Source organism: Eublepharis macularius, chromosome 10 (assembly GCF_028583425.1).
Source record: "Eublepharis macularius isolate TG4126 chromosome 10, MPM_Emac_v1.0, whole genome shotgun sequence".
In the NCBI taxonomy this organism is placed as follows: domain Eukaryota; kingdom Metazoa; phylum Chordata; class Lepidosauria; order Squamata; family Eublepharidae; genus Eublepharis; species Eublepharis macularius.
Window position 1 is genome coordinate 37678443 of NC_072799.1, and position 27139 is coordinate 37705581.

At 41.3% G+C, this 27139-nt stretch overlaps 1 protein-coding gene across 3 annotated transcripts in view; it reads right to left on the reverse strand.

The window, feature by feature from the left end:
- Positions 1-1529: 1529 nt before the first annotated feature.
- SEC24D (SEC24 homolog D, COPII coat complex component) overlaps positions 1530-27139 on the reverse strand; it is a 67669-nt gene continuing 42059 nt past the window's right edge. For all 3 annotated transcript variants that reach the window (XM_054990446.1, XM_054990445.1, XM_054990447.1), the window contains 10 exons: positions 20625-20741; positions 19128-19298; positions 17687-17783; positions 16530-16675; positions 9103-9241; positions 8249-8367; positions 6700-6879; positions 4760-4951; positions 2493-2582; positions 1530-1977 (listed from right to left, as the gene is read on the reverse strand). In XM_054990446.1, the coding sequence (XP_054846421.1) occupies positions 1837-1977; positions 2493-2582; positions 4760-4951; positions 6700-6879; positions 8249-8367; positions 9103-9241; positions 16530-16675; positions 17687-17783; positions 19128-19298; positions 20625-20741 (1392 nt within the window). In that variant the 3' untranslated portion in view covers positions 1530-1836. The remainder of the gene's footprint in view (positions 1978-2492; positions 2583-4759; positions 4952-6699; positions 6880-8248; positions 8368-9102; positions 9242-16529; positions 16676-17686; positions 17784-19127; positions 19299-20624; positions 20742-27139) is intronic.

Consider the following 27139-nt stretch of genomic DNA (forward strand, 5'->3'; position numbering starts at 1 on the left):
CTGGGATTTCTCCAGGAGCAGCACTGGGAGGTGCAGGCAAACATTTTGAGCTGTAAGGGGAAAGAGAAAATCTGGGTTCATGGACAGAAACCATGTCCATGGAAATTTTAGGTGGAATCCATACTGTTACCTTTTAATGCGCCATCGGTGTAATTTGTAGTGTGTGATGTGTGAATAGTTTGAAAGGTATTTTAGTGAATATACTACACCACTGGGTTGAAAACTGTAGGAATAGTTTTCCTATTGTTTTCAAGTACGTAACTTTGTGTTGACATTCAAAAAACTTACTATATTATACCATTTAAGGGGGATGGAGATGCCCACAAGTCATTTTGAGATGAACAGTTTAAGCGCTGTCAGCTGAAGACTAGTTTAGTTCACTATATAAGCAGTTTTGGACTATAGTAGTATCAGGAAAGCATAATCCCATAGTGATACTGTGATTTGGCAAGTTTACTTTAGAAGATAATGGGTTTCACTTGACAGATCCTGTAAACCTGGAAAGATTTTATTTTATCTTAAATAAATGCACATCTCCTTAATAGGAAACAATTCTGTACCTTAATGTTATACCTTAGCTGAAGCGATAACTCAGAACTGAAACTGTTTTAAGGTGCTGTAGGATGGGGAAGTCCTAGGTCAATTGCATCAATTTGGTGAGTGACGCCACCTAGTGGATTGGAAATGAAAACCTGTATTTGTCTGTTTTCATCCCTTAGGAACTTCAGTTGATACAAGAAAAGTGGAGTGTATATAAACCTAAAGAGAATTAGAAACGGATGCTGCTTGATAGGCAGGTATCAGCCGTATAAGTGTTTCCTTCCCCTTGTAGATGTGAGACAGTATACACCAATCCAAGTACTCAAAAAGCACAGCGCAGCAAGGCAAACTGTTTGTCATCCCTCCTCTGATGTGCAAAACAAAATACATCTATGCCAGGGCTCTCCAGCCTTTTTGAGCCTGCAGTTACCTTACAAATTCTGACACAAAGTGGTAGGCAAAGCCACAAAATGGTTGCAGCAGTTTATCTTCAGTAACACAGTGAAGATTGTTGTGCTGTGGTGGCAACTGCTGCTAAAGCATTTTTTAAAAAATCTGTACAGCCTACCAAGTCAATAGCTAATCAGAAGGCTTGGTGGGTACTAGGAAAGGTGTCAGCCAACATTATGGTACCCATAAGCACCACAGTGGAGACTCCCGATCTGTACTATATATGAGGAAGTGTGATTGTTCATGGGAGTACAGGCACCCTGTCTGAATCTTTCCTTGGCGCCTTACAGCCTACCTCAGTCATCCAGTACCACTGTAATGATTAGACACACTATAATTAGGTTTAGCTGACAGAAGCCTTATAACTCTCTATTCAGAGGGAAAGGCACAGATGATTGCAACCACATTGTCATTAAAATATCAAAAGCACAGTAGCATGAAGCATAAGGAATAAAAATGATTTAAATGTATTTTTCAATATAAGAAATGCTGAATACATCAAAATCATCAGTTGTCATGAATAAAAACAACCAAAAATGTAAAGCCTCGCAATTTATTAAAAATCTTTGAAATGAGAACCACATGCTTTGAGCTTTGACATAGTCCTTAATCTTGCCATAAAAAGCAGCTGGCTTCTTTTTAAAGAACAGTAAATGCTTCCCCATAGAAGTGATACCTGAGCACAGACTTGCTTATTCTACATAAATGTAGGTGGGGGTACAATATGAAAAAAGGTAATAGTTTATGAAATTAGAAACTGTACAAATAAAGAAGCACCTTTTGGTGGTTGATCACTTGAGAACAGTCCCTTTCAACAAATACAAAATACTAATTTTCATGATCCCACTAGTTAAGAAGTTGACAGATCTCCTTGTGAACACAACACAGGAAATCCACATAAGAAGGTCCTCCGTAAACACTCTTGTCTTCAACCAAAAATTGTTTGAAAACCATCTCTGGCTGTTCTCTTTGTTTCACTATCAAAATCTGGAAAGAAAAATTGAGATTTTGCTGTAAATTGAATTTCTGAAGTGTACTGATTGGATTGGATCCCACCATGAGATAGCAAAAGAGAAGTTTTACTATATAGTTCCATTTATGAAAGACATTGTGCAAGAGCTGTAGTATGATCAAGTACTAAGCTTTCATTTCCAATCAGTGTTGCTGTGTGCAAAAGGCTATTTGTTGTATTCATTTACAGTCTAATTTGGGCAGCAGTGTTGATCACAGGAGATAAAGGGAATTTCTGAAGTATATCCAGCACAAGTAGAAACAAAAGACAGGATACAGTTAAGCTGACCTTGTGCAGTAGCTACTTCGGATAGCTTATTGTGTTTCCACTTGCACAAGTGCCCTTGCATTAGTGGAAATGTTCCATGGGAGCCATCCCATATTTGTTGCAAGAAGTTCAATTTCACTATGGCAAGTGGTGCCCTTGTGCAAAAGCAACAAGAAATAAGTATTTAGAATAATAGACTTGCATTAAAATCATAATATTTTACCTTCATGGAATAAGGTGATTTGCTCTGGAGAAGATCGATCATTGACCTCAACTTTGAAGAACAGGGGTTGTCCACTTCAGGAAGTATTGTCTGAATAAAAATATGAAATTCATGTACGTGATTCTGTGCTGTTTTTCCAGGCATGCTTCAATGTTAGTAAGGATGAGAATCACAGCAGCATCGGGCTTTCCATGGCTTAAGTAAATCACTTTAAAAATCAGTAAATGGTACTGTTCCAAATAAAAAAGCAGGGCAGGAGCAAACCTATCTCAAGAAGTATACAGCTAGTCCTATTGTTGTGTAAATAGATTCAAAAGGGGTCAGTTTATCTCCCTCCAAGAGTGCTAGATGTGTCTTTTACGAAGCCCCCTTTCTCCCAGCTCCTGCCAATCTACTGGAAAAGGCTGACAAACAACTTTTAACAGGAGCCACTCAGCCTGCTCGTCTGAGGTACCCTTGGGTTTGGAAGGATGCGATTGGTGTTCCCATGGCTACAGAAGGCCCATCTCCTCAGTTGCCTAGGGGATTACCCCCGCTCCTTGCTGTATAGGGCAGAATGGAAGTTCTCCAGTTGGCAAGGAGAGCTGCCTATCAAGGTTATGTAAGCTAAGATTGGGGTTTCCAATGGCAACAAAACAATGCAGACATTCCGGGCCTATGTTGCCTAGGGAATCAATGGATCAGTGCCAGCCTGTCTGGTATCACAAATCATTCATAAATCAAACAAATCAGGCCAAAAAGTCATGAATTTCATGAAAACCGCAGCCCCACAAAACGTGTTTCGCGAAACACGAATTGACCCGATTCGTCACAAAATTTGATTTGTATTTCTATTCGTGCCTATGTCTAATTTGGATGAAGACCATGGCATCTGATATGGCTTTCATTCAAGCAGCACTGGCCCAATGTATTTTTTTTTAAATTATTTCATTCCTTCCTCTCCCCAGTGGGGACCCAAAGTGGTTTACAACATTCTCTTCTCCTTCATTTTATCCTCACAGCAACCTTGTGAGGTAGGTTAGGCTGAGTGCATGTCACTGGTCCCAGATCACCCAGCAAGCTTCCATGACAGAGTGGGAGTTCAAATTTGAGTCTCCCAAATTGTAGACCAACCACTTCACTACACTGGCTGTCATCCCCCCTGGATGGAAAGGCATACATTGAACGTTCTTCTCTACCCTGCACTGCTGTCAGTGGAAGGTATATTTGGATGTATATCCAAGAGTTTTCATGCTCATACTTTATCATTTGCGAAAGACATTGGAATTAGGCTTAGAGACAGACTAGCCTCTTCCACCAGCCATGTAGGGGAAATTTCCGTCAAAGTTTAAAGGATTAAGTAGGGGGAGGAAAGAGGAGTGGACTGGAGGAGAAACACCTGTAGGCATGTGCTGTTGGAGTCCCCTCACATTGTGTCAACTATTGATCTATCAAGGCCTCCATTGTCTACTCTTAACTGGCAGTGGCTCTCAGGTAGAAGATATTTTACAAGCTTCCTACTAGGTTCTTTTTAACTGGAGATGCCAGAGATGAACTGGTCAATGGTTTCTCTCATCCTATAAACTGCAAAAGTAAAAGTCCACTTGCAGTTAAAGGATCCTTGAGGAAGGACGAATTATTATCCTGGAACCCTGCCACTAGGGAACGGAACAAAGGCATGAACTCTCAGCCATCTGGGGTTGGGAATTTGACAAACTAAAGGTAAGCAAGTGGCAACCTGCCAAATGCCTAGTCCCAGCCACCTGAGAACTCATGCCTGAATTCTGCTGTCTGCTGGCAGGGCTCCATAGTAGTAATTTCCTCCTCCATTGGTTGTCTTCCAAAGATCCTTTGAACTATAAAGAAAAAAAAATCACTCAGTTTGACGAGCAGAAGGGGCCTTTAGAGACTACCCATCTTCAGATATGCTCTGTCTACACCAATCCAACCTCTCCTCCAATTGTTTACCTGCAAAAGAAGTGATGGGAATCAGGATTTCAGGACAGTACATTAGTTCCCATCTGGATCAAGGGGAATGAGAAGGTAAGGAAATACTTTAAGAAACTGAACTGTATCCCTTTCCAGAAAAGACTCCTGTCCTCTCCCTCTGCTGTTCTGTAAGTCCAAATTATCCACACCTTGAAAGCTGATTTTACACAAAAAAATGTTTTTAAAACGCACTGTTCAAATCAGATGAGTATTTCCTTGTTGTAAGCCTTGAGAATAAATTTTGAGGCAAGTGTTCAACATCTCTATCCCTCATAAAACCACAGCCGTTGTATACTTACAGCCTCTGTGCTGACGTGTGCAAAAGAAGGTACATTAAATATTCCCTGGATGAGCTCCGGTGGGGCACTGACTCCCAGCCACAAGAACATGTGTATCCCATTGGCCAGCAAGAATAATCCTCCTTCAGACAGACGGTCTTCTGAGCAACGAACAGCCGTGGGAAATACGTCTGCCTTGATGTCCATAGAGTGCTGGGGCGGGGAGGCAAAGATGAGGCTGTTCAGTCTTCTTTACCACATTGTCATTGAAAATAATAGGAAGAATATAGTGCTAGAAATGTGACAGACTGGACTGAGTACCCAAACCTCATGCCTAATTTTCCTGAATCATTGTTAGGGCTGATTCCAGATTTTTCCTCTGCCTACTGCTAGGACCCCCCCCCCATGCCTCCTTTTTCACCTGCTGACCCACATGACTGTACATCCTTCCCCACCACCACAAGCGCTCACAGATCCCTGCACCACCCCTGGCAATGCTTAGCAATGCATATGGCTGGGACCTGTCCGGGGGGGTCACCAACCTCCTGCCTGCCATTTCAAGCGCTGATTACAGCCACTCAAACCCCTAGCAGGTCTCCTGGGAGGATGGCTTACCCCATTTGTTTGAGACTCACCAGTCTCCGGGTTCTTTCACCTGGGGGATTCTGCACACAGTTGGTCAGCTACTCAAGGACACTAGACTTATACAAACAGATGTTTTATTAACTCAGAGGAGTGTATGCAAATGGCAGGAACCACTCCCTTTAAGGCACAAACAAGAGGCATTAAAACAACAAGCAGCTAGACTACTCTTTACTACAGCTGACTGACTAAGAACATAAACTTGCTAACTTGCATTTCTGAAGAGGCTTGAGGCTCATACTTACAATCTATAACCCATGCCAGGCAGGTAGTCATCTCAGGCCTGACCTGGAGCAAAGTCATGCTAACATAGCATGGAATAGTTCATGAAAAATCTCGGTGAGCATGTGTGGCGTAGTTACGCGCCTTCTTGAACAGCAAGGAGCCACCCTTTTCTAAGATTGCCAGCCAATCGGAGGCACCTTGTAATCAGCGTTGCTAGGCTGAGAAGGCGTACGTGCAGAGCCCAAACTCCCTTGTCTCACAAGGATACCAGCTCCAGGTGCAATTAATTACTGAGCTGCACATTCCACTCCTAGGGTGTCAGGCCAAACTGGGTCTGTAAGAACTTAGAAACTTAAACCAATATAGGCAAATGGGCTCACCATGGCTCTGCTACACAGGAGCGTGGACGGCAGAATGCTTGCAAACAAGCAGGTGGGGGAGGGGGAAGCAGGGGAGGCACGTGGTCAGTGGCAGCTGTCCCACCTCAGGATATGCTGATACTGGCCCTGGTCGTCTCTGACCAAGTAGCTTCGCCTTCAGCCCTGCAGACCAGTTAGAAACTGCATGCAGTTTGGGGTTGGGTCCCACCTAGATTGGTGTGGAGGTGAAGGGAGGATTTTTGCCAATTCAACCCTTTCCACGGTAGCCCAAAATGCCTCCTTGAAATGCTGCTCCTTGGGGATGGGAGACCCCAGAAATAGCTTGTGGGCAACTGGAGGTTTCCCATGGGAGGAGGAACCAGCGAAAATCACCCTCCCTCCCACAGAGATTTAAGCAGGATCTAAGTCACTGTTACTTTCTGACCTATGAACTTAGTATGTTTTTTTTAAAAAAGCAGCTGTGTGGTGTCTCAAATCACTTACAGCACTGCAGCCTCAAGGCCAAAGGCTGACACAGGATACTGCAATACCACAATACTATGGGTTGGCTCAATGGAAGTGGGAATAGCTGGGACTTGAAAGTTACTGGGCACTACAGATATGGGGTAGGCACAGAAACAGACTTTGCCAAGGTAAGAATATAAAACCATGTTTCCTGTCTGAAAAGGTATCACACAAGCTCACTCTCATCCTGAAATAATGCAGTGCACTTACTATGGGCAGAAGCTGTGGGTAGAACAGAAGCTGGGTGCCAGCAACATCCATTGCCATGACCAGCTGCCTGTGGAAAGCTCTTTCATCTGTGGAAATCTCTGGCTTGCCTGCCAGCACGCAGCTTTTCAAGAGAGAGTTCATGTACACTGGGAGCACCTTCATTGAGTCAGGAAGGATAAGCTGAAAGACACACAGGAACATAAAGCCAGAGGGCCCCTGACAATGTTTTCTTTGGGATCTAATCAAGAAAAGCTTTCTTCCATTGTGTTGGTTAATACAACACAGATTCTATTTCAAAGAATGTTTTCACACCTGACAAGTCTGTTCTTAAATCATCTGCATTGTATACTGCAGGATAACAACAATCACACAATGCCCGAGACTCAAGCGTGCTTTTTAGTGCTATGAAAAGACTTCTAGAGGCATTACTGGCTGGCAGGATTTATCACTTCATGTTTGCATCACTTTCACTGTCAGCACCTGGCCAAAATGTTAAATGTCCTCCTTGAAGAGAAAGAAAGGGTTGCAAGATCTCAGTTCGGGCAACAAATTACTTAGTTCTATTTTGTATCTTTCTGGAACGGATACAGAAAGCCACTTTGGTGTAGTGGTTCTCTAATCTGGAGAACCGGGTTTGATTCCCCACTCCTCCACTTGAAGCCAGCTGGGTGACCTTGAGTCAGTCACAGCTCTTCCAGAGCGCTCTCAGCCCCACCCACTTCATAGGGTGTTTGTTGTTGTGGGGATAATAACAACATACTTTGTAAACCACTCTGAGTGGGTGTTAAGTTGTCCTGAACGGCGGTATATAAATCAAATGTTGTTGTTGTTATTATATGATGTTATACTATCTATGCCAAGATGAGAATTAACCAAGCAGGTGGTCTGTGTGGCTTGTGCTGCAGAATCTAATACTAACACATTACCGTGTTAGTGGCACTTTAAGATTAATTCATTTATAAACTTTGGTAACCCAAAGCACACAGCACACTACATCTGATGTATGACGTGTTAAATTAATTTTTCAGGTAGTCTAAGGGGCCACAAGACTCTTGGTTGTGTCATCTTGCAGTTTATTACAGATACAATCAATACACACAGGACAAACATTAAAATCTGATTACGCCAACGTTGGCCGCAAAAAGTGCTAGTTAAAGCTAGAAAGTTTTTGGACTTATGAAGGCTACATAAATGAAAGAATTTATTGTTTAAAGTTTAAATTAGGGTGCATCTCATGCCAAGACTCTTAGCAGGTGGTGTTTACCTCCCAAAGTTTTAAATATATGATCTAACTAGTTAAGAATGCCCGATGTTTCTCTTCCTGATTAATTAGGCTTAGCAAAGTGGTATTTTAAAATTCCTGTCTATGTTACGCTTAATTTGCAGTCCCATTAATAGGGGACTGCGTGAGGGTTCTACCCTTCAAAATGGTAAAGATGCAGATTATTTCTTCATAAGATCAGATCAGAACAAAAAGCAAAAAAGAATAGCAGAAAGAGTAATTGATGAAAGAATTTTTAAAAAATCACAACTGGAAAGATATAAATACCTGGCTCACTGCTGATGGGCTGGCACAGTTCTTTCTGTAACACGCCAACATACGAGCCGTCTGATTTACCAGGATCTCGCGGACAGTCTTCAAAGGTTGGCTGAGAATGGCTTTGTAAGCTATCATGATACAAATGTGACAAAAAGTTCCAAGAGATGCCCCTTTTCTCAGAAGATTCAGGGGTGGGGGGAAACATTTCTGTATCTATGTCATTGTATTTACCAAATTAAGTAAACTTTAATTGTTAAATTAACATGTATTTCATTGAGAAACATGTACTAAACTTTTTTGTCCCACCTTTCCTTCAAAGAACCCAAGGAGTGGTAATTCAGCCATTCATTCAACATTGTGAAGTAGGTCAGGCTGTGAGAGAGGGACTAACTCAAGCACCATGGCTCAGAGGTTGCAATGGGAAGTGGATAGGATCCACTGTGCAAACAGCATTTCACTCACAGGTTTTGGAATCCAACCCAATTCTTTTGAATGTTTAGAAACAGTAACAGTCTTGGTTTAAAATATGTCATCGAAGTGTAAAAACAACTAAGTATTTATTTGTGCAGTGTTTCCAGTACCCACAATGTTTATTTGTCCTACTCTTACAATTCTTACAACATGAAGTCAGTTATTGTTATTTCTTTGTTACAAACTGGGAATTAAGACAACGACTTGCCCTAGAACTTAGATAACACGGTCAATAGACGCATGTAAAAAAAGACACTCCTCCTTCTAGATCAACTTCTTACATGGCTCTGTCAAACCATTCCTGATTTATAAGACTTGTCTCCTATAAGAGAAACTAGACTATGCAATTCTGATCTCCAGCAAGAAAATACAGCTGTAGGTCACACATGTACCTGATTTAACAAAGAAGTTGATCAGCGCATCTGTTTCACAGCTCTTGTAGACATCAACTAACTGGGAGCTGCAATTCAGGCCCAAATTATGAATGCGCAGTTGTCTTTGGCCACTCATTGAAGTATAAAGGACAGCACACTGGGATAAAAAGACAAAGAAAATTTGGGCAGAAACCCTGCATTTATTTAATATTTAAGTTTACATCAGCTTGCAATATTCTCAAAGTTACACAATTTAAAAAAATATATGAAATTACTTCTGGGCTGAAACATGGTAAGGAACCTCAATTATTTTGAGGAATATGCAGAGGATTCCCCCAATCCACACTCATTCATGGGGAGAGAGGTTGACTGGAACAAAGCAACAGAACTTACATCAAGGAGACCAAGTCAAAGTCCAAAGGCAGTGGGGATGGGACGATGACAGAAAAAGAGGTGTTTTTTTTTTAAAAAAAGCATCACCAGAGATTGAAATGCTTGAAAGATTTTTTTTTTAAAGTTTTGGGCTGGTACCCGGTTAACAAATACAGTACCAAGTGGAGACTCAGGAGGAGAGCATTCCTTAAGCAAGGCATCAGAACAAGGCCATTTATGGCTACCCACCTCACTTCTGAAGGTGGGCAGACAGAAAGCCAGGCATGAGATGATCATAAAGCTTCGAGTGGCTCATATAGTATCAGGTGGCTCTTAAGGTATCTTAGGTCAGGACTGTTTAGGGCTTTAAAGATCAAAAACAACATTTTGAGCTTGAAAATGAACAGGCAGCTAGTGAACTTTGGATCTTTGAGCCGAAACAGACGCGACGAAATACCTAGGTTCAACTCATGTTCTCTTACCTAAAGTTTTGTTGGGAAGTGTAGGCATCCTTGCAGCTTAAAGTTTAGCATTTACAGTGCAGGTGTCCTTGCAGCTTAAAGTTTAGCATTTACAGAGCATCAGGGAGGGAAGTGCAGGCGTGGGGCGCCTTTCCTCCCACTCTCAAGGTGCATCACGGCATTTTCCCTTCCCCTCACCCGGCCTGGCCCTGCAGAGTGACGCCTGGCTGCACCGGGAGACTTTAAGCTGCAAGGACACCCACACTTCCCTCTCTGCTGCTCTGTAAATGCTAAACTTTAAGCTGCAAGGACACCCGCACTTCCCTCCCTGCTGCTCTGTAAATGCTAAACTTAAGCTGCAAGGACGCCTACACTTCCCGACAAACCTTTAGGTAAGAGAACATGAGTTGAATCTAGGTATTTCGTCACGTCTGTTTTGAGTCTCACATATGCAGAGCAGGTGTCCTGCTAATGGGCCTATTCTATGACTGGGGATGTCATCAGACAACATTTTCTTGTCTTCTGGCTTATACGGTGTTCTCAGCCTTTATAAAATAACAACAACTGATTTATATGTCACCCTTCAGGACAACTTAACACCCATTCAGAACGGTTTACAAAGTATGTTATTATTATTCCCACAACAATCACCTTGTGAGGTGGGTGGGGCTGAGAGAGCTCTAGACAGCTGCGACTGACCCAAGGTCACCCAGCTGGCTTCAAGTGGAGGAGTGGCAAATCAAACCAAGTTCTCCAGATTAGAGTCCCGCCGCTCTTAACCACTACACCATTCTTTTTCTACTCACAAGATCTTTTGTCCTCACCCTATTCAAGAAATGTCACTTGGTATACTTGCCTAGCTCTAATCTCACACCAGGCTGTTTCTTCCACAGCTGTAGAGCTTCTACAATCTCTCTGCCCAACATAGGCTTCCCTTAGATGACTTTCCCTTCTTTACTCATACATTCTAACACCTTCCTGTGCCACCTTATCTTCACTCTGAAGTAACAGGGCTCTGAGAGTTCAGGAACTTGGAACTTCTGGTCTTGTCTAATTATAATTGTTTGTAGCCCTTCTGAAAATGATAGTTTATACCACCTACAGGCAGTCCCTGCACTGCTTTATAATTCTGACTTTCATCCTGATGACAGGAAAGATATCCTTCATTCTCCTATGCCAGAGTTTAGGAGATGAAGAGAAAGTATTTTCCTAAAGAATGACTTAATTTGTGTTAGAGTTAATTATGTTTTATTTAACTGCATATACACAAGGATTTGTGGTTGACTCATGGGCTAGATTTCCAGGTGGATGATTAATGGTACTAAATTAAAGGTTTAGGTCACTGTGGAACTTGGCTAATAACTTGCATTAAAAAAACAGGAAGTGGTCATAACCAAACAAGTAGTCTTCATCTCATGTGAATTTTAAAAAAAATTAAAAAACCAGAAGTAGCTATAACTTTTAAAACAGAAAAGCCAGAAAATTAATAAATGAGTCCTTTATAAAGAGGAATCTGTGAAGGAAAAAATCCTTAGGCTTTATTACAATGCATTTTGCTTTAAAAATGTGCCACAATTTCGCTTGCAATTCTCTTCCTGCAGTATGAGGCCATCTTAAGGAACAAATACATTAGCACATCTCCTTGTCTGGACCAGACCAGTAGTTGTGCATCCCTACCAACCTCTCCCCACCACCTAAACCAGCCAAAGTCATGAAGGTACTGAAGGAAAAATGAAAATCCCTGCTTCAGAAAACCTTGCTTTTCAACGAAATGAGAGGACTGACATGGGAAGGAAGCTCCTCCCACCAGAAAGAAAAAAGTTGCTCAATCCTATTTCCAAGTCAGTAGGAAGGACAACCTGATCCAAGATGCCATGTGATAATGAAAGAAAAACAGTACTACTATGAAGGGAAAAGGGCAGCTGGATTAGTAGAACCAAGAGTAAGCATCCATGAAGTTCACATATCCATATTCTATATTTGTATATCCCCCACAATCTCAGAAGAAATGATGTTGCTCTAAAAGTGAGGTGAGATGTAGCATATTAAGAGGTATAATGCAAAGTCTGATTGAATAATATCAATCAGGCTTCACAGAAGGCCTATCAACATCACTATCATTCAAGTTTATACCCCAGTTACAGATGCTGAAGAGGAAGAAATTGAAAGTTCTTACACAAGTGCCCAAGAAGAAACTGATCATACACCTAAACAATATGCATTGATAATCATAGGTGTCTGGAATGCAAAAATAGGAGACAAAGCAGAATCAACCCAAGTCAGAAAATTTGGACTATGATTATGAAATGAGGCAGAAGAGCAGCTCATAGAATTCTCTGAATCTAACAACTTGTTCAATTGCAAACACACGGTTTAGGCAACTGAACAGCCAATTGTATACGTGGAAATCACTGCGTGGCCAATACAGGAACCAAACAGATTATATAACTGAAAGCAGAAGATGAAGAAGCTCTATTCTCTCTGCTACAACAAGACCACATACGGCCTATGAATTATTAATATCAAAAATTAGAATAAAGCTGAAGAGAAATACCAACATATAATCTAAAATAACATTCCTGAAAATTTTAAAGACCATGTAAAGAACAGATTGGCATTATTAAATTTAATTGATCACGAACTGGAAGAACTGTGGGCTGAAACCAGAGACATTATGAAGGAAGAATGTGCAAAGACAATTTTTGTAGCCAAAAGAGACACCTTGATGGATGACTGATGAAACAAAACTGTTAAAGATAGATGAGAAGCAAAAATAAAAAGTGACAGAAATAATATCAATGCAGCTTTTCAGCTATTTGCTTACAGAGACAAAGAGAACTATTACAATATAGTGCAAAGAAATAAAAGAGAAATGAAAGAACAAGGTATCTATTCCACTAAATCCAAAAAATCAAAGGGAAATTCAAACCATGAGTAGGAATACTGAAAGATCGACATGGAAATACAGTATCCGATCAGGACAAAAAATTTTAAAAGATGTAAATGATACACTGAAGAACAATACAGAAGAGATGGAAGAGTGACAGATTCATTTGAAGATGTTTATCTTTTGACGAAGAACCAGAAATATTAGAGAAGTGAAAGCTGCTCTCCAAGAAATTGGGAGAAATAAATCACCAGGAGGAGCTGGTATTCCAACAGAACTATTTCAAGCTTCAGAAACCAAGTTCATCAAAATCTTAACAAATATATGTCAACAAATGTGGAAAACAAAACAATGGTCTACAGACTGGAAATGCTCGATCTACATTCCAAAAAAAAGATGACAAAGATGACAAACTCCCAAACTGCAGTAACTATTTCAGTCAGGATTCAGGCCAGGCTATGGGATGAAGGCTGCTCTGGTGGCATTAGTTGATGATCTCCACGTAAACATAGACAAAGGCCACACTACTTTGTTAATCTTCCTGGACCTATCTGCTGCCTTTGATACAGAGACCATGCCATCCTGCTGAGGCATTTGGAGGCAGAAGTAGGTATCAAGGGATATGCCTTAGACTGATTTAAATAGTTTCTCATGGAACAGACTTAAAGGGTGGCTGTCGCTCTCAAGAGGCTAGGTGCTGATACAAGCTGGGGTTGGTACAGCTGGCAGGCAAAACAGCTTACGATTAGTCAAGCAGTCCGAGTTCACGCACAAGTAAGGCAGTCCAAGAGCAAGTCCAACGGTCTGAGTCCAAACACAGGCAAAGCAGACCGATAACAAAGCAGATGGGTGCAAAGTCAGGAGTCAAACCAAGGTCATAAGCTGAGAGTTCAATCCAAGGGGAAGCAAGGTACAAGGTGGGGTCAAGAGCTTCAAGGCTCAAGTCACAGCAAGTGGCAAGCTTGGTTGCCTTTTATCCTCTGCTCCAGTTAAAAGGCTACAGTGCAGGTGTTTCCTCTGTCCCTGATTGCAGCACCTCGTTCTCAGAGCTCAGTCCCAGCTGGTGCTGAGCCTGCAAGTGAGCACTCCTGTGCTGCTCCCAAACTGCTGCCCTTTCCTGGTTCCATCATTTCAAGGTTCGCTCAGGGGGCTCAGTCCTTTCTGGTGCCGATTTCCCCTTTGTCCTGTGCGAGCCCTCACTCCTGGCGGCTTCCTTTGAAGTCCTGGGCTGCTCCCTTGAGCGCTCTTCTAGCGCCACGGCTGCCTCCACTGCAGGCTCCTCCAGCCTAAAGGCTGGCTCTGCAGGCTCCTCTAGTTCCTCATTCTCTGAAGAGGACTCAGGGGTGGGTGGGTAAGGTGACAGGCCAAGGCCAGCTCATGACAGTGGCTGTTGGGGACCAACTTTTTGCAGAATGGGAATTATTTTGCAGAGTTCTATAGGGCACAATCTTATCCCCCATGTTACTCAACGCCTATGCAAAGTCTTTAGGAGAACTCATTCGTAACTATGAAATTGGATGCCATCAATATGCATATGACAACCAGCTCTATATCTAAGTATTCAAATCACCATGGGATGCAGTAGCGATCTTAGGTCACTGTTTAACTGTTGTGGTCAACTGGGTGAAAGCAAACAAATTGAGACTGTACCCGGACAAGACAGAAGTGATGCTGATTGGGAAGGTAGACATCTTGAAGGACATTGTACTCCCCACTTTTGATGGAGTTTGTCTGACCTAGGGGTTATACTGGATCCAGTGCTACTGCTAGAAAAGCGAATTAAGATGGCTGCAAAAATGCTTTGCTCAAACTCAGTCTAGTCTGGAAGATGGCCCACTACCTCAATATGGCTGATCTGGCCACCTGGATCCATGCCATAGTAACTTCACTACGGGAATGCACTGTACATCGGTCTCCCCAATACGTTAACCCAGAGACTCCAGCTGGTGCAGAACACTGCAGCTCAGCTATTATTGGAAACTAGAAGAACCATAAATATTACTAATATTACTATGAATATTACTCCCATTTTAGTCATTCCATTGGCTTCCTATAAGTTACAGAGCACAATTCAAGGCATTGGGCTGTCACCTATAAAGCTCTTCATGGCCTTGGGTCATCGTACGTACAGAACTGCCTCTCTCCCTATATTCCACTACAGCAACTTTGCTCATCTGAACAGGGCCTTCTGCAGGTGCCACCCTGCACATGGTCAAAATCAACAGCTGCCCATACATGGGCATTCTCAGTAGTGGCCCCCATTTTATGGAATGGTCTCCCTGAGGAGGTTATGAAAGCTCCCACCCTCCTGGCCTTCCATAAACCATACAACACTGAATTGTTCAAGAGGGCTTTTTGCTCAGATGGGAGGGCTGTATTGAAAGAACTTGGTCTCAAGAGAGGCATCAGTAACGAGAAAGGGAACCAGTAAGGCAATAAGGAGGAACCACAGTCTTCACTACTATTGCTGTAAACAGTGAGGGACCAGAGACTTTGCTACTATTGCTATAAGTATGATTCTACTGGGTAGTTCCTATGTTGTTTAATATATCAGTCATGGAATTTGCATGTACTCTGTTCCAGTACTGTTAAACCTTTGAATCTTTCTTCTCTTTTGCTCTTTCTTTTGCCTTAACTTTTGCAAGTTACATGTATATTGAAATGCATTTGATATTGATTGTACTGACTCATGCTGTGTAATCCACCTTGAGCCTCAGTGAGAATGGCAGATAATCAATGACATTTTTTTAAAAAAAATCAGACTGTTGTATTAATTTCCCATACAAAGTGAAGCTCAAAAAGTGAAGGAACATTAACAATTTGAGATATGCAGATGACACACATTACTGGGAAAAAACAGCGAAGACTTGAAATGACTACTGATGAAGGCTAAGGGGAAAAGAGCCAAAGCAGGATTACAGCTGAACATCAAGTACACAAAAGTAATGACCACTGAGGAATTACACAATTTGAAGAAATTGAAATTGCTAAAGGTTTTCTATTCCTGGGTTCAACCATCAACCAAAAGGGAGACTGCAACCAAGAAATCAGAAAGAAATTGAAAAGGAACTAGAAAAAGATCCTTAAGGACAAGGATGTGTTGCTGGGGACCAAGATAATCCACTCCTCACTATGCTATGCATGGATGCAAAAGTTGGACAGTGAAGAAAGCTGACAGGAAGAAAATTGATTCATTTGAAATGTGGTACGGGAGGAAAGTTTTACAGATACCATGGGCAGCCAAAAAACAACAACAAATAAGTGGGCTCTAGATCAAATCAAGCCAGAATTCTCCCTAGAAGCTAAAATGACAAAACTGAGACTATCATATTTTGGTCACATCACGAGGAGACAAGACTCACTCTCACAAGAAAATAATACTAGGGAAAGTGGAAGGCTGTAGGAAAAGAAGAAGACCCAAATGAGATGGCTTGACTCAGTAAAAGAAGCAACCCTCAGCCTCCAGTTTGCAAGATCTGAGCAAGGCTGTTAATGATAGGGCATTTTGTAGGTCTTCCATTCAAAGGGTTGCCGTAAGTTGGAAGTGACTTGACAACCCATAATACACACACGTGTTCTCCATGACAAAATATTTCTGTCTGAATGCTGGGCAATTGAGTATTTTTTGTAACAGGGAAGAAGCACTTATTGTGCCCTCATTGTGCTTCACTTGTCTATTTGGAAAGGCCCTGAAGAGACACGGTATGGAGTCAACAGTTTCTTACCTGGATTAAAGCTCCACTGTCTTCATTCAACTTGTCATCATGCTTAAACTCCACTGTCACTGCTTTGTCACAATCCACTGCTGCCATTTCAACATCAGTAGTGTTGTTCATATAAATGGCTCCTAAGAAATCAGTTGCCCTGAAACCTAGAGCAGATTGCACAATTAGTAATCTAGTCAAGCCATTCAACAGTTTAGCAACAACAATTTCAGCCAGGGGCCTGCACTTATGGATGGTGGTGTTACTCATCTCCCCTCTGCCCCATTCTTAGGCCTAATGTGCACGTTATTTGATATGTAAAAGTCATCATGAGATTATTTTGGTCTAGCCTGTTAACTCAGGAACACTCATGTAGCAACTGTTGATATATATACTTCATAATGATATATATCTTGTCCTTCCCCTTGACAACCCCTCAACAGTCCAAAAATTTTCTGCAGAGTCAAGAGCACTCATAGTAGCACCAGGAAGGAAGAGGAGTCAGATGAAACTGCCATCTTCCTTCTCTCCCTCCTCACTGCGCAGCAGTCCATTATGTTTGCAAGGGTCCCCTGAACATCAATGGAGGATTTTCAGAATTCTGGGGAAACAGGAAGTCGGGAAAGGCCTGCTATGTCAAATCCTTTCTTGAGCTTTTTTCAACAGGACCCAACCCTATGCTAATGAGCATGCTAAGTTGTTACTCTTCACCTTCCCATGGTGAACGGCACATAACACTATCTGGGACCACATTCATAAGAAAGATGTGAAAATGACAAAAGTTAAATCAAGGTGTGATGGCATTTCCACCTCTAAAAACGATGCGTGAATTGGCCTTCAGGAAGGCACTCTTACTTTAGCTGCCCAAGATGAACATGAGCAATCAAGATATCTTTCCAGATGAACCAGCACCATGTTTGAAAGTTCCCAATACTTAGACCTTAATTCCAAAGCATTGGGACTTAAATCCTGGAAACCTGCCATTTCTCAATTTTAAAAACAAGTATGTGATTATAAACAATGCATGCCTTGCTTGTCAAGTTTTACATAGGACCAAATCCTGCTTCCTTAGACTGGGTGGATTCCCAGTATCTCAGAGATTTGTTTCATTGACTCGGAAGCACGGCAACTGAAATCTCCATGTAGTTTGCCCAGGTAGCTAAAATATCATTGTTTACCTGTGCTAGTGCGAACTCTCATGATAGCATCAAATCCCAGCCTTTTCTCTATATCCTTCCTGAGATCATTCAAGAATTGGTGACTATCAGAATGTACCTTTAAAAAAAAGACAAGACACAAGTAGAACGTGGCCTACCACTGGATGGCAGCAATACAACAGAACAGGTCCCAGAATTTGAACAATGCAGATCAACTCTCTTAATGAAAAGCACAGCTAAGTCAAAACCTCTCACCCTGATCGTTATAATTCCTAAACGAAACTTGGAATTACCAGCTAAAACTGCTCACAGCGGTGCAGAGAAGAAACAAAGGTTTCACCAGGGATGTTTAGAAAGCAAGCATTTTGTTCATTGAAGACCAAGTGAAAGAACATTTTAAAACTAGGTATCTGAAACTTTGCTTGATTTACAGAGGCATAAAGTGTTGCAAACACTCACTTGCCCCTACTCTGATGCTGCAGCTAAAATAAATAAAATGTTCACAGCAGGTGAGCAGACAAGATTAGTGGGAGAGACCCCATCTATGCTGATTTGTAGCAATTTAAACTGGAAAGCAAAACACTTGCCAAAGAAAAACAAAAGCCAGATAATTGCTCTGTTGGATCAGACACTAAAAGACAGAACCTTCTATGCTGTTCAGAAAGAAGAAGAAACCCAACAATGTATTTTCAGGTCCATTCAAGACAAATGTTGAAGTTGGGGTGCTTTCAGGCAGAGAGGATGCCCCCTCTAGCAACACTCAGATAGCCAAAGAAAAGGTAGCTCACAGTCTGAAGACCTCGCCAGAGATTCTCTCTACACAAGACATCTTACACGGGGACGCTCAAGTGACTTATTTTCTATGGGGTCTTATATTCAAGTGTACTCTGTCTCACTAGCAGTGCATGTATTTCCACAATGGGAGAACAACAGTAAGATCTTTCACTTCAGTGTCCCTGTGTAAGATGTCTTATGTAGAAAGACTGAGAGTTAACTTCTTTTGGAAGTGCAGGTAACAGTCTGCCTACACTGTTTGCAGTTTAAACAAACAAACCAACTTTCATATCCCTGTATTGCAAGCAATGCTCTTACCATCATCACCACTGCTTCCATTACCAGTACTTTTGTTTTTTAAAAGCAATGTGGATGAAGGTTTTTGCTGAAAAGATTTCAGTAGAAAAAGACATTTATCCTATGGGATTAGTTTAGATTTGTGCTTCTCTCTTCCTTATGTCCCTTTTTCATAGTATAGTTTTGTTGTAATATCTGATCAGATTGTAAGAGGAAGTAGAAAGTTAATTACAAATCTTCCATTAAAACATGTCATAACTTGTCTTTTAATCTGTGTCGGGCCCTTCAGTTGGAGTCTCCTCTAATTCCTTGTTTAGGCTGTACAGAGGTCCATTTGTATATCAAATTCCTTGCATCTAGTAGCACAGAAAAGGAATCTTTGGGCAGTTACCTGGAAATTGTTGTATTTGAACAATGTTCCTCCAGTGTGCATCGTAACTAGACCTATGGAGGCTACATCAACATACTGACTTGGGAAGAGGAACAGATCCACACAGCAGCCATTAGCAACGCAGTCTTTGGCCAGAGTCTCATAAATATTTGTCTGGGGCTGAAACAGCGTCTGGAGAGTTTAAAAGCAAGCATTCTGAGTAATACACAAACTAAAATGTTTATGGGAACAGCTTGGCAAAATTCACATTCAATCAGCAGGAAAATAAGTAGATGCAATTAAAGTATCATTTTTAAGGGGTGACTGTCCCCATGTAATCACAACATCAACTAGCATCAAAGGCCTTGATGAACAGAATTAGATATTTCACCACAAATTAAATGTTTGCTTTGTTCACAAAATGGATTATGAAAAAGTCAAAGACAAGACTAGTTTGTACAGACATGTTCAGTGCTTGACTTTAGCATCAAGCAATGTTATCATACACAAGACACAGGAATCCATCCCCATGGGTTAACCAGAGATAAAACACTAATTTGTTGTTGGGTGGCACAAAGGATTCAGATCACACCTGATCATACACAGGTGGGTCTCCTCTCCATCCAGCTGCAGCCATCTCCTAGGCAGGGGTCCTAAGCCTCATTTCTGTCTGTACTGCCCTCTTTTGCATGCCTGAAATGGTCCTCCCCTGTGCAAGGAGCCTCCATTTACACAAGGCCAGTGCCTTTCAATGAGGTAAAAAGTACCACTAGTGCCACGAGAAAGTGCTGCACAGGGAATGACAAATGGAAGTAAGGTTTAGGACCCACTCATTCAATGTGGCAATAAATGCTAAAGTTGGAGTGGGCCATAGATGTGCCATAGATAAAGAGATCTTTTGAGCCACTGAGAAAGCTGAAAATTGGGCTCAGTCATCAAGTGACTAATATGCACGTGTGAATCAGTCCTGATAGAGGACATTACAGATTCATCCTTTGTGTTCTGGATGTAGGCCATTTCCACACATCGTTAAAGTAACAGCCTTCTCATCGAACGCTGGTGATTTCCCCCCATCACTTCATATGTCTCTGTTTTCAAAATGTTTGCAGGCTGTTTGGCTTCCAACTTTTCAGTGCATTTTTGGGAACTGTGGGAAAGCGCGTTCCCAGAAAAGACGATAAAAAAAGGAAACTAAACAGCCTGCAAACTTTTTGAAAATGGAGATGTTTGGAGGAAAGGAAGAAAGCCGCCAGCATTCGGTGATTGGGCCATTCCTTTAAGGAGTGTGGAAATGGCCCAAGTAACTTGAAATGTAAAATGTTTCCAAAGCAGTGAACGCACTCCTGTGCAACATTATGTTAAAAGACAACAAGGAGGAACATTAAAAATCTTTGTCAGAAAAGATTTTAAATGATCATTCGGCTTAGAGTTAGAGCTCATGGTGGAAATTCAATACAGAAAATATAATGGTTTACATATTTTAATTTTAAAGCAAACTATAAATAAATTATGAAATACTTTCTCCTTGTCTGTATTGACAAGTTTTCTGTCATCTCGACTTTTTAGCTTTCCTGGTGCTTCTGCTGTTGGCAGTGACGAATGAAAGATAAACAGCTTTCCAGGACATTCTGCTGCCTGTTACAAAGATACAAAAATGACCTTTATTTTGTTGCAGTTATAAACACTTGAGCAACAATTTTCATATGATTTTAGCTGAGTCTCAAATGCTAATGTAAACTTCATAAACTAAACAGTCCATTTATTTACAGCATGAACTTTTTGAGGCACCAAAATTCCCAAAAGAGCATAACTGGAAAGTTCAGAACTTATTATCTACAAATAACTTAACCTAAATACAGAGATGTCTGGCTCAGAGAAGAGCTACAAACACTTCCACAAATCAATAATAAATGGCTAGTCTGAGAAAACTTGCATCCCAAAGAGCTGCAAACTAACAGTGTGCTGACAATTACTAATCAGCATGAAGGGGATTAAACTACTACAATACATCAGAAAAGCAATTGATTGTCCTCTTGGCAAAACAGAAGACATTTGATTTTATCTGGGCCTGGCTGAGCAATGTCCAGTCATTTATCTGCCTCTCTGGTATGAAGCTTCTGTCCCAATATAGTTGCCTCATAGACAGAAGACAGCAACAGCGTGTCCTATTCTATATTTCTCAAGGTTTATATTGGGGATATAACTATAAAATACAAGAGTAAGGAGAATAACTGCTGACATTGCTTCTGCTTGTATGAAGAGCATTGCCTTCATGCTGATAATACAATCATTTGCTAAGGTTCAGTTTACACGGTTTCACTGGCACAAGCAATCAGGGGGATACTACAGCACAGAGCTGTAGTGACATATGCCCATTATTCAGTTCTTGACGCCAAGCGGAAGAGCTCAGTTTACCACATATCCCCTCCTCTGCTTCCACATCTGCCCTCTGAAATTCCTGTACTACACTTCCTTGGCATATAAGACAAAACTTTATGGCATGTGCAGGTGACTAAGTACAATCCCTACACAAGCAAGCAGAATTCAAATGAAGATCTGCATTGTGCAACAATGCAGCATCGCTCCCATTAAGGCGATTAGGTGGTCTCTTGATCTAGTCTAAACTGTGAAATAGCTTCAAAGGACACAGAATATGGCAGCATTCCCAACAGTTAATAACCTAGGGCTTAGTGGATAACTCAAGGATGAAAGCAAATACCAAAATGTTTGCATTCTAGATAAGTGGTATCAGCAAAATGTAGTCTGATGCAGTCCTGATGTCTACAACCTGGCAAATGTTTGGCTGCCACTTTCTGCTTTTAGTTCCAAAAAGTTTCACATCTTTTTGTTATATCTCAGCAAATAAAGACTTTTCCCCCTTGGAAACATCAGGGCATCATAAATACGCACCCATTCATTTTTATCCTATTCTTTCATTTTTACCCACCACAAGGTCTAGAAGGATCCTCCTGCTTTAAGGCAATCTGGGACTTAGCTACATTGTGGGTTAATTATAGGTGGATAACTTCATCAAATCCTTATTTGATGTGATATCAGTATAGGTCAATTGAAAAGAGTGAGAAAAGGAGTCATTAGCACTGTAAGAGCAAGTTACTCAACTTTCCTTCAGTGTTTTATTTCTACAATTACTGATAGTAGCTACCATTTCACCACAGAATGTCTGCTTCCAAAGCTACATCCAAATAATATTATAAATAATATACTTGTATAGTACTTTTTACAGAAAAGAGTTTTATATTCCTCATTCCTGTGAGGCAGCTGAAGCCTGAAGTATAGTTCTCACCCAGACCAGGTGAACTTTATAGGTAAGCATGGATTGTAACCTAGCCAAAGTCAACGTTTTGTCCACTGAACAACCTAGCCCTAGGTTCTGAGCGTCTCAGAAAGCAGGCATTAAAAAGGCAGTGTAGGCAATTCCATAATTTGATAAACCTTAATGGACAAGCTGGTCAAAACATTTCTCTCAAGGCAGTATCTACAAACAAGTCCAGAACAAATCATGGAAAGGGAGAAATATGTCTGAATGGGCACGTTAAAAGCGAGAGGAAAACAGTTGTCATAGAAACAGATGTAACGGCTTTGGGGGAAAGATATGCACAATATCTAACTTCCCAACACCTGCTGGGACATTAATTCAATACCTGTCATAAACAGTAAGATTAACATATGGCCTCTCCTCTAGGCTAGGAATGCAATAGTTTGCTATAGTTGTCAATAGTAGCCCTTGTTGTAAGGCTTAATATGTTTATGGAGATCTTTAATGATAATTTCTAAGGACACCACAAATATAAAATCTTTTAGACAGAGGAATAATTTGTACCTGGTCATTTATTTTCTTTTTTTATGAAGATGGTGAGATTCAGAAATACTGAAATCATTTAATTTATGTAGCATAACTTGCATTACTGTATTTGCTCACAGTTGGTATCATAAGAAAAAAGAAACAAAAGGAAAATAAATGTAGAGACTAAAAGTCTGCTTGGCCACTGAGATCACTTTCATGGTAAATATACACACACACAAAATTCCAGATGTATCCAGATTGGTTCCTTTGAAGCTGTGATGTATTCATTTTATGGGTTTTGGTTCTAATTTTCTTGCGTGTGTGCTCCCAGCATATTTGTTTATTTCTTTCATTCATGACAGATGCTGTTTGGCATTTATCTAAATTTATATAAATAAATACCTTTTCTTTCAAACTAAATATACTTAGGCTACAAACACACAACTATATTTAATACAACAAATCCAAATAATTAGTAACTATAGTTTTCCTAAGAATTGCAAAATTGTTATTCCTAACTAGTATCCAAAATTAGATTACAAAATAACAACATGCTTATTTTAGATATCTGTGGTAAGAAAAAATAACAAAGCTTTATCAGGACAGTATATATGGTACACTTAAGGATCATCATCATCATTATTTGAGCTGTCAATGCATATGTTGCTTTATTGAGGATGAGATGACAAGAACCTGCCTGGATAAGATAAACTAAAATTTAGGAAGAGAACCAGAAACCCCTTCTGTCTGGACCAATTTCACCGGTTGTTCCCATACTGCAGCATTTTTTTTCATGACAATCTGCACCCAATTTGCCACCATGAGTAGTCACTCTGTTTACTATCCAGCTTTTCCATGGCTTTCCTGGAAGCACTTATACCCCAACATTTTTTTAAAAAATGCATTTTCCATTCTGTTTCCCTGTCCACACTCTTTATCCTGTCTTTTAGCAGTCTACCTTCTGCTGCCCCCCTCCCACCCTCTGCCAGCCCACTTCATTGTGATTGGCCACTGTTGTCTATCCAGCCACTCCCTCCCCCTTCTTTCCATTCCTCCCCCCTCCCCTCTCCATTTTCCTTTCCACTCTTTTAATTTATTTTTTTTAATCCAGCGTAGGATCCATACACCAAGGGGTTGAGAGGGAAACCAGGAAATAGATTGATCCAGTGTTCCAGTGATACATTGATTCATCAATTGTGCAAGAGAGAAAGAGAGAGAGAAGGAGAGAAAGGACCAGGATTTGTCATATTATTATTATTATTAGGTATTTTTGCAACATAAATTTTTTTTGGATGTGTGCTATTCACATTAAAAGACCCTTGTGAATATGAAATATTGGACAATGGCTGTTTCCACACTGTCTATAAATAGCGCAAGACTCACAGAAGGCTGCCAGCTTCCTCGTGCGATTTTTAACACCATCCAACTACAAAACGCCATAAATCACCGTTTGTGGCATTTTGTAAACAGATGGCATCAAAAATCGGCGAGGAAGCCGGCAACCTTCCATGAGTCTCACGCTACTTATAGACAGTGTGGAAATGGCCAATGTTCATTTGCCCCCCTAGTTGGAATGAGAGTCAGACACAAAGGTTTGGGTAAAATGGGCCACTTTATTAAATGAAACAGCAAAACAACAATTACGGCAAGGGGCCTAACTAGCGGTACAGGTCAGGCCCTGGGGTCATTCACCGGGACCCTGCCCTGACCTGTCTGGATCCATCCGTCAAATGGCTGCGACCTGGCTTGGCCAGGCAGAGTGGTTTACCCCTGAAAAGCTCCCCCAACCGGCCAAACGGCAGCGGAGGGAGACCGGCTTATCCAGGGGTTCCCCACCCAGGGCGTCTGACCTCGCAGCTGGGCCGAACGGCAGCCTGCTGCTCCTGAAAGACCCCAGTTCCCCACCAATGGGGAGGTGCCAAGGGTGCTCACCGGCCCGCCACAAATATATCCGTAGCTAAATCCTGCACCCATGGCAGCAAATAAGGTCCACCCCTACATTACCAAACTACACCCCTCACCCAGTGCGAGGTAGGCGAAAAAACTCACAACCCAAGGCCAATCAGGGCAGGGAGACAAAAAATTCCTACCTGGTCCCATAAACAAGCGACCGGCTAGTCCCGCACTGAAGTAGGGTGAGGAGGGTGGGCCGAGCACGAGGCGAGACTGATCTGTAGGAGGGCGGAGCGGCAGCCTACTGACTAGAAGCTCCGCCCCCCTCAGCAAAGCCCAATAAGCAGGGCTGCCACCAGCCTAAGGGGCTAAAGCCCCTGGCTGGGATGGCAGTATTGCAGAAGTTATTCTCAGTAGGGAATTTTGTTTGCCAAATAACTCAGAATAATTGACAAACCTATTAAAAATTTCATTTCCTAGAAATAACATTTAATGCATTTATTATTACACGGTACATACCTGAAAATTAGTTTTACAAGAGAAATGCATATTCTGGGTTAACAGACACATTGTATCACAAGAAGGATTTACATCAGACATACTTAACAGGCAGAAGATTACTAGAGCTGCCAATCTCCAGATCTTGCTGCTTTCTACTGGGCTAACAAGACACAAGGGAATAAAATATGGCGGCAGAGGAAAATCCATTCCATTCCTCCCCACCTTTTTCACCTCAGACGGTGAAAACTATGAGTATGCCATGAAAAAGGGTATATGCCAGGAAGGAACTGAGGAGGAGGCAGAATGTCTGTACAAAGTGTGGCTGTGACTTTTGATTTACATTTGATTTACAAGACATTTTGATTTATAAATCTGTAAGGAGATTTTTCAGCCTAATAAGGGAACAAATCTCCGTTTCTTTTTCTTCAGAAGTACTTAGCTATTTTAATTTATCTAGTCCGTTTTTATCCCACCCTACCTCCAAGGTGTCTAGGGCAGTGCCTATTGGTCTTCCTGCCTCCAAGCTGGTTTGTGTCTTGTTTGCTGGCTGCAAACAAAAACCTGATTTCTCAACAATTGGTTAGACAGTTCAAACTGTTCGTGAGCATTTGCAGGTTGTTTCACTGTATTCCTTACTAATTATGCAAGACAGCTCATTGGTTTTTCATACATGAACATCCCCACACAGCCTTACTGAATTCTACTACCCCGCTCTCCAGCTACATAACTGCTCCATTTAGTAGGCAATTGTTTAATAGGTAACTACATCTATTCCTTAATAGGAATAGATCAAAAATCATAAATTAATGCTATGTCAATAAGATCCTACCCTTCAATGTTCTTCTAAGTAGTCCTTAGGGATACTACTGGCCACTGATCAGTTTGAATTAGCAGCATCTTTGCACATATATAGTTTTGGAAAAGCTTGACACAATTCAGTTCAGCAGGCATTTGCGACTGCTTGGTGCAAATCGAATGGACCAAGGGATTGGCTTGCTTCTGAGTGCCACTTTCAAACATGACAAGATCAATAGCTGAACGCGTTCACAGAAAAATGTGCTACATCCCTAACAATAATCCTGTGATGCAGGTTACATTCATAGGAAGTGAATGGCCCAAAATTCATGGCAGAGTGGGGATTAGACCCCGTCTGCATCTCCTAGTTCCATTTCCAGCACTTTAACCACAACACCATTTTGGCTCTGTTAAGACTATTTTCTGGAGCCTGAACTTGTATCTTGGAGGTCACATGATGTACAATGCAGCTGCTGAAGCAACCTAAAGCTAAAGTGCCTTCATGTAGTATGCGTTCCCTAAGGCAGAAAAATGTGTATACTGTTGCATTCTGTTTAAGTGTAAGAAATGAATAAAGAACAATTGATCGTATCAATTTTACTGTGGGCACTGAAAAACCAAGACTGTCAGCTATGTCTCAATGTGTGAACAAATAAATGTGACCTTAATTTTTTCCTTCATGGCTAAGGAAATCAGCGTGTCTAGAGAAATCATTAAATTCAAGTGCTTTATTTATTTTTTCCATCATTCTCATAAAGACTGAACAGTGGTGTCTCTATGCTTCCTATTATGATATATTATTTAACCTTGGGATGGGGCCATGGGTTAGTAGTGCAGCATGTTCTTGTATTCAGAAGATCCCAGGTCAGTACCTGGCACCTCCAGTTAAAAGGATGTTAGCAGGTGGAGTGAAAGGCCTCTTGGACCTAGAGAGCCTTCGCCAGTCTCTGCCATTTTTAAGTAAACAATAATGATCTTGAAGGTGGTCTGACGAAGTACAAGGCTGCTTTCTGTGTATGTAATTAAGTCCTGACCAGGA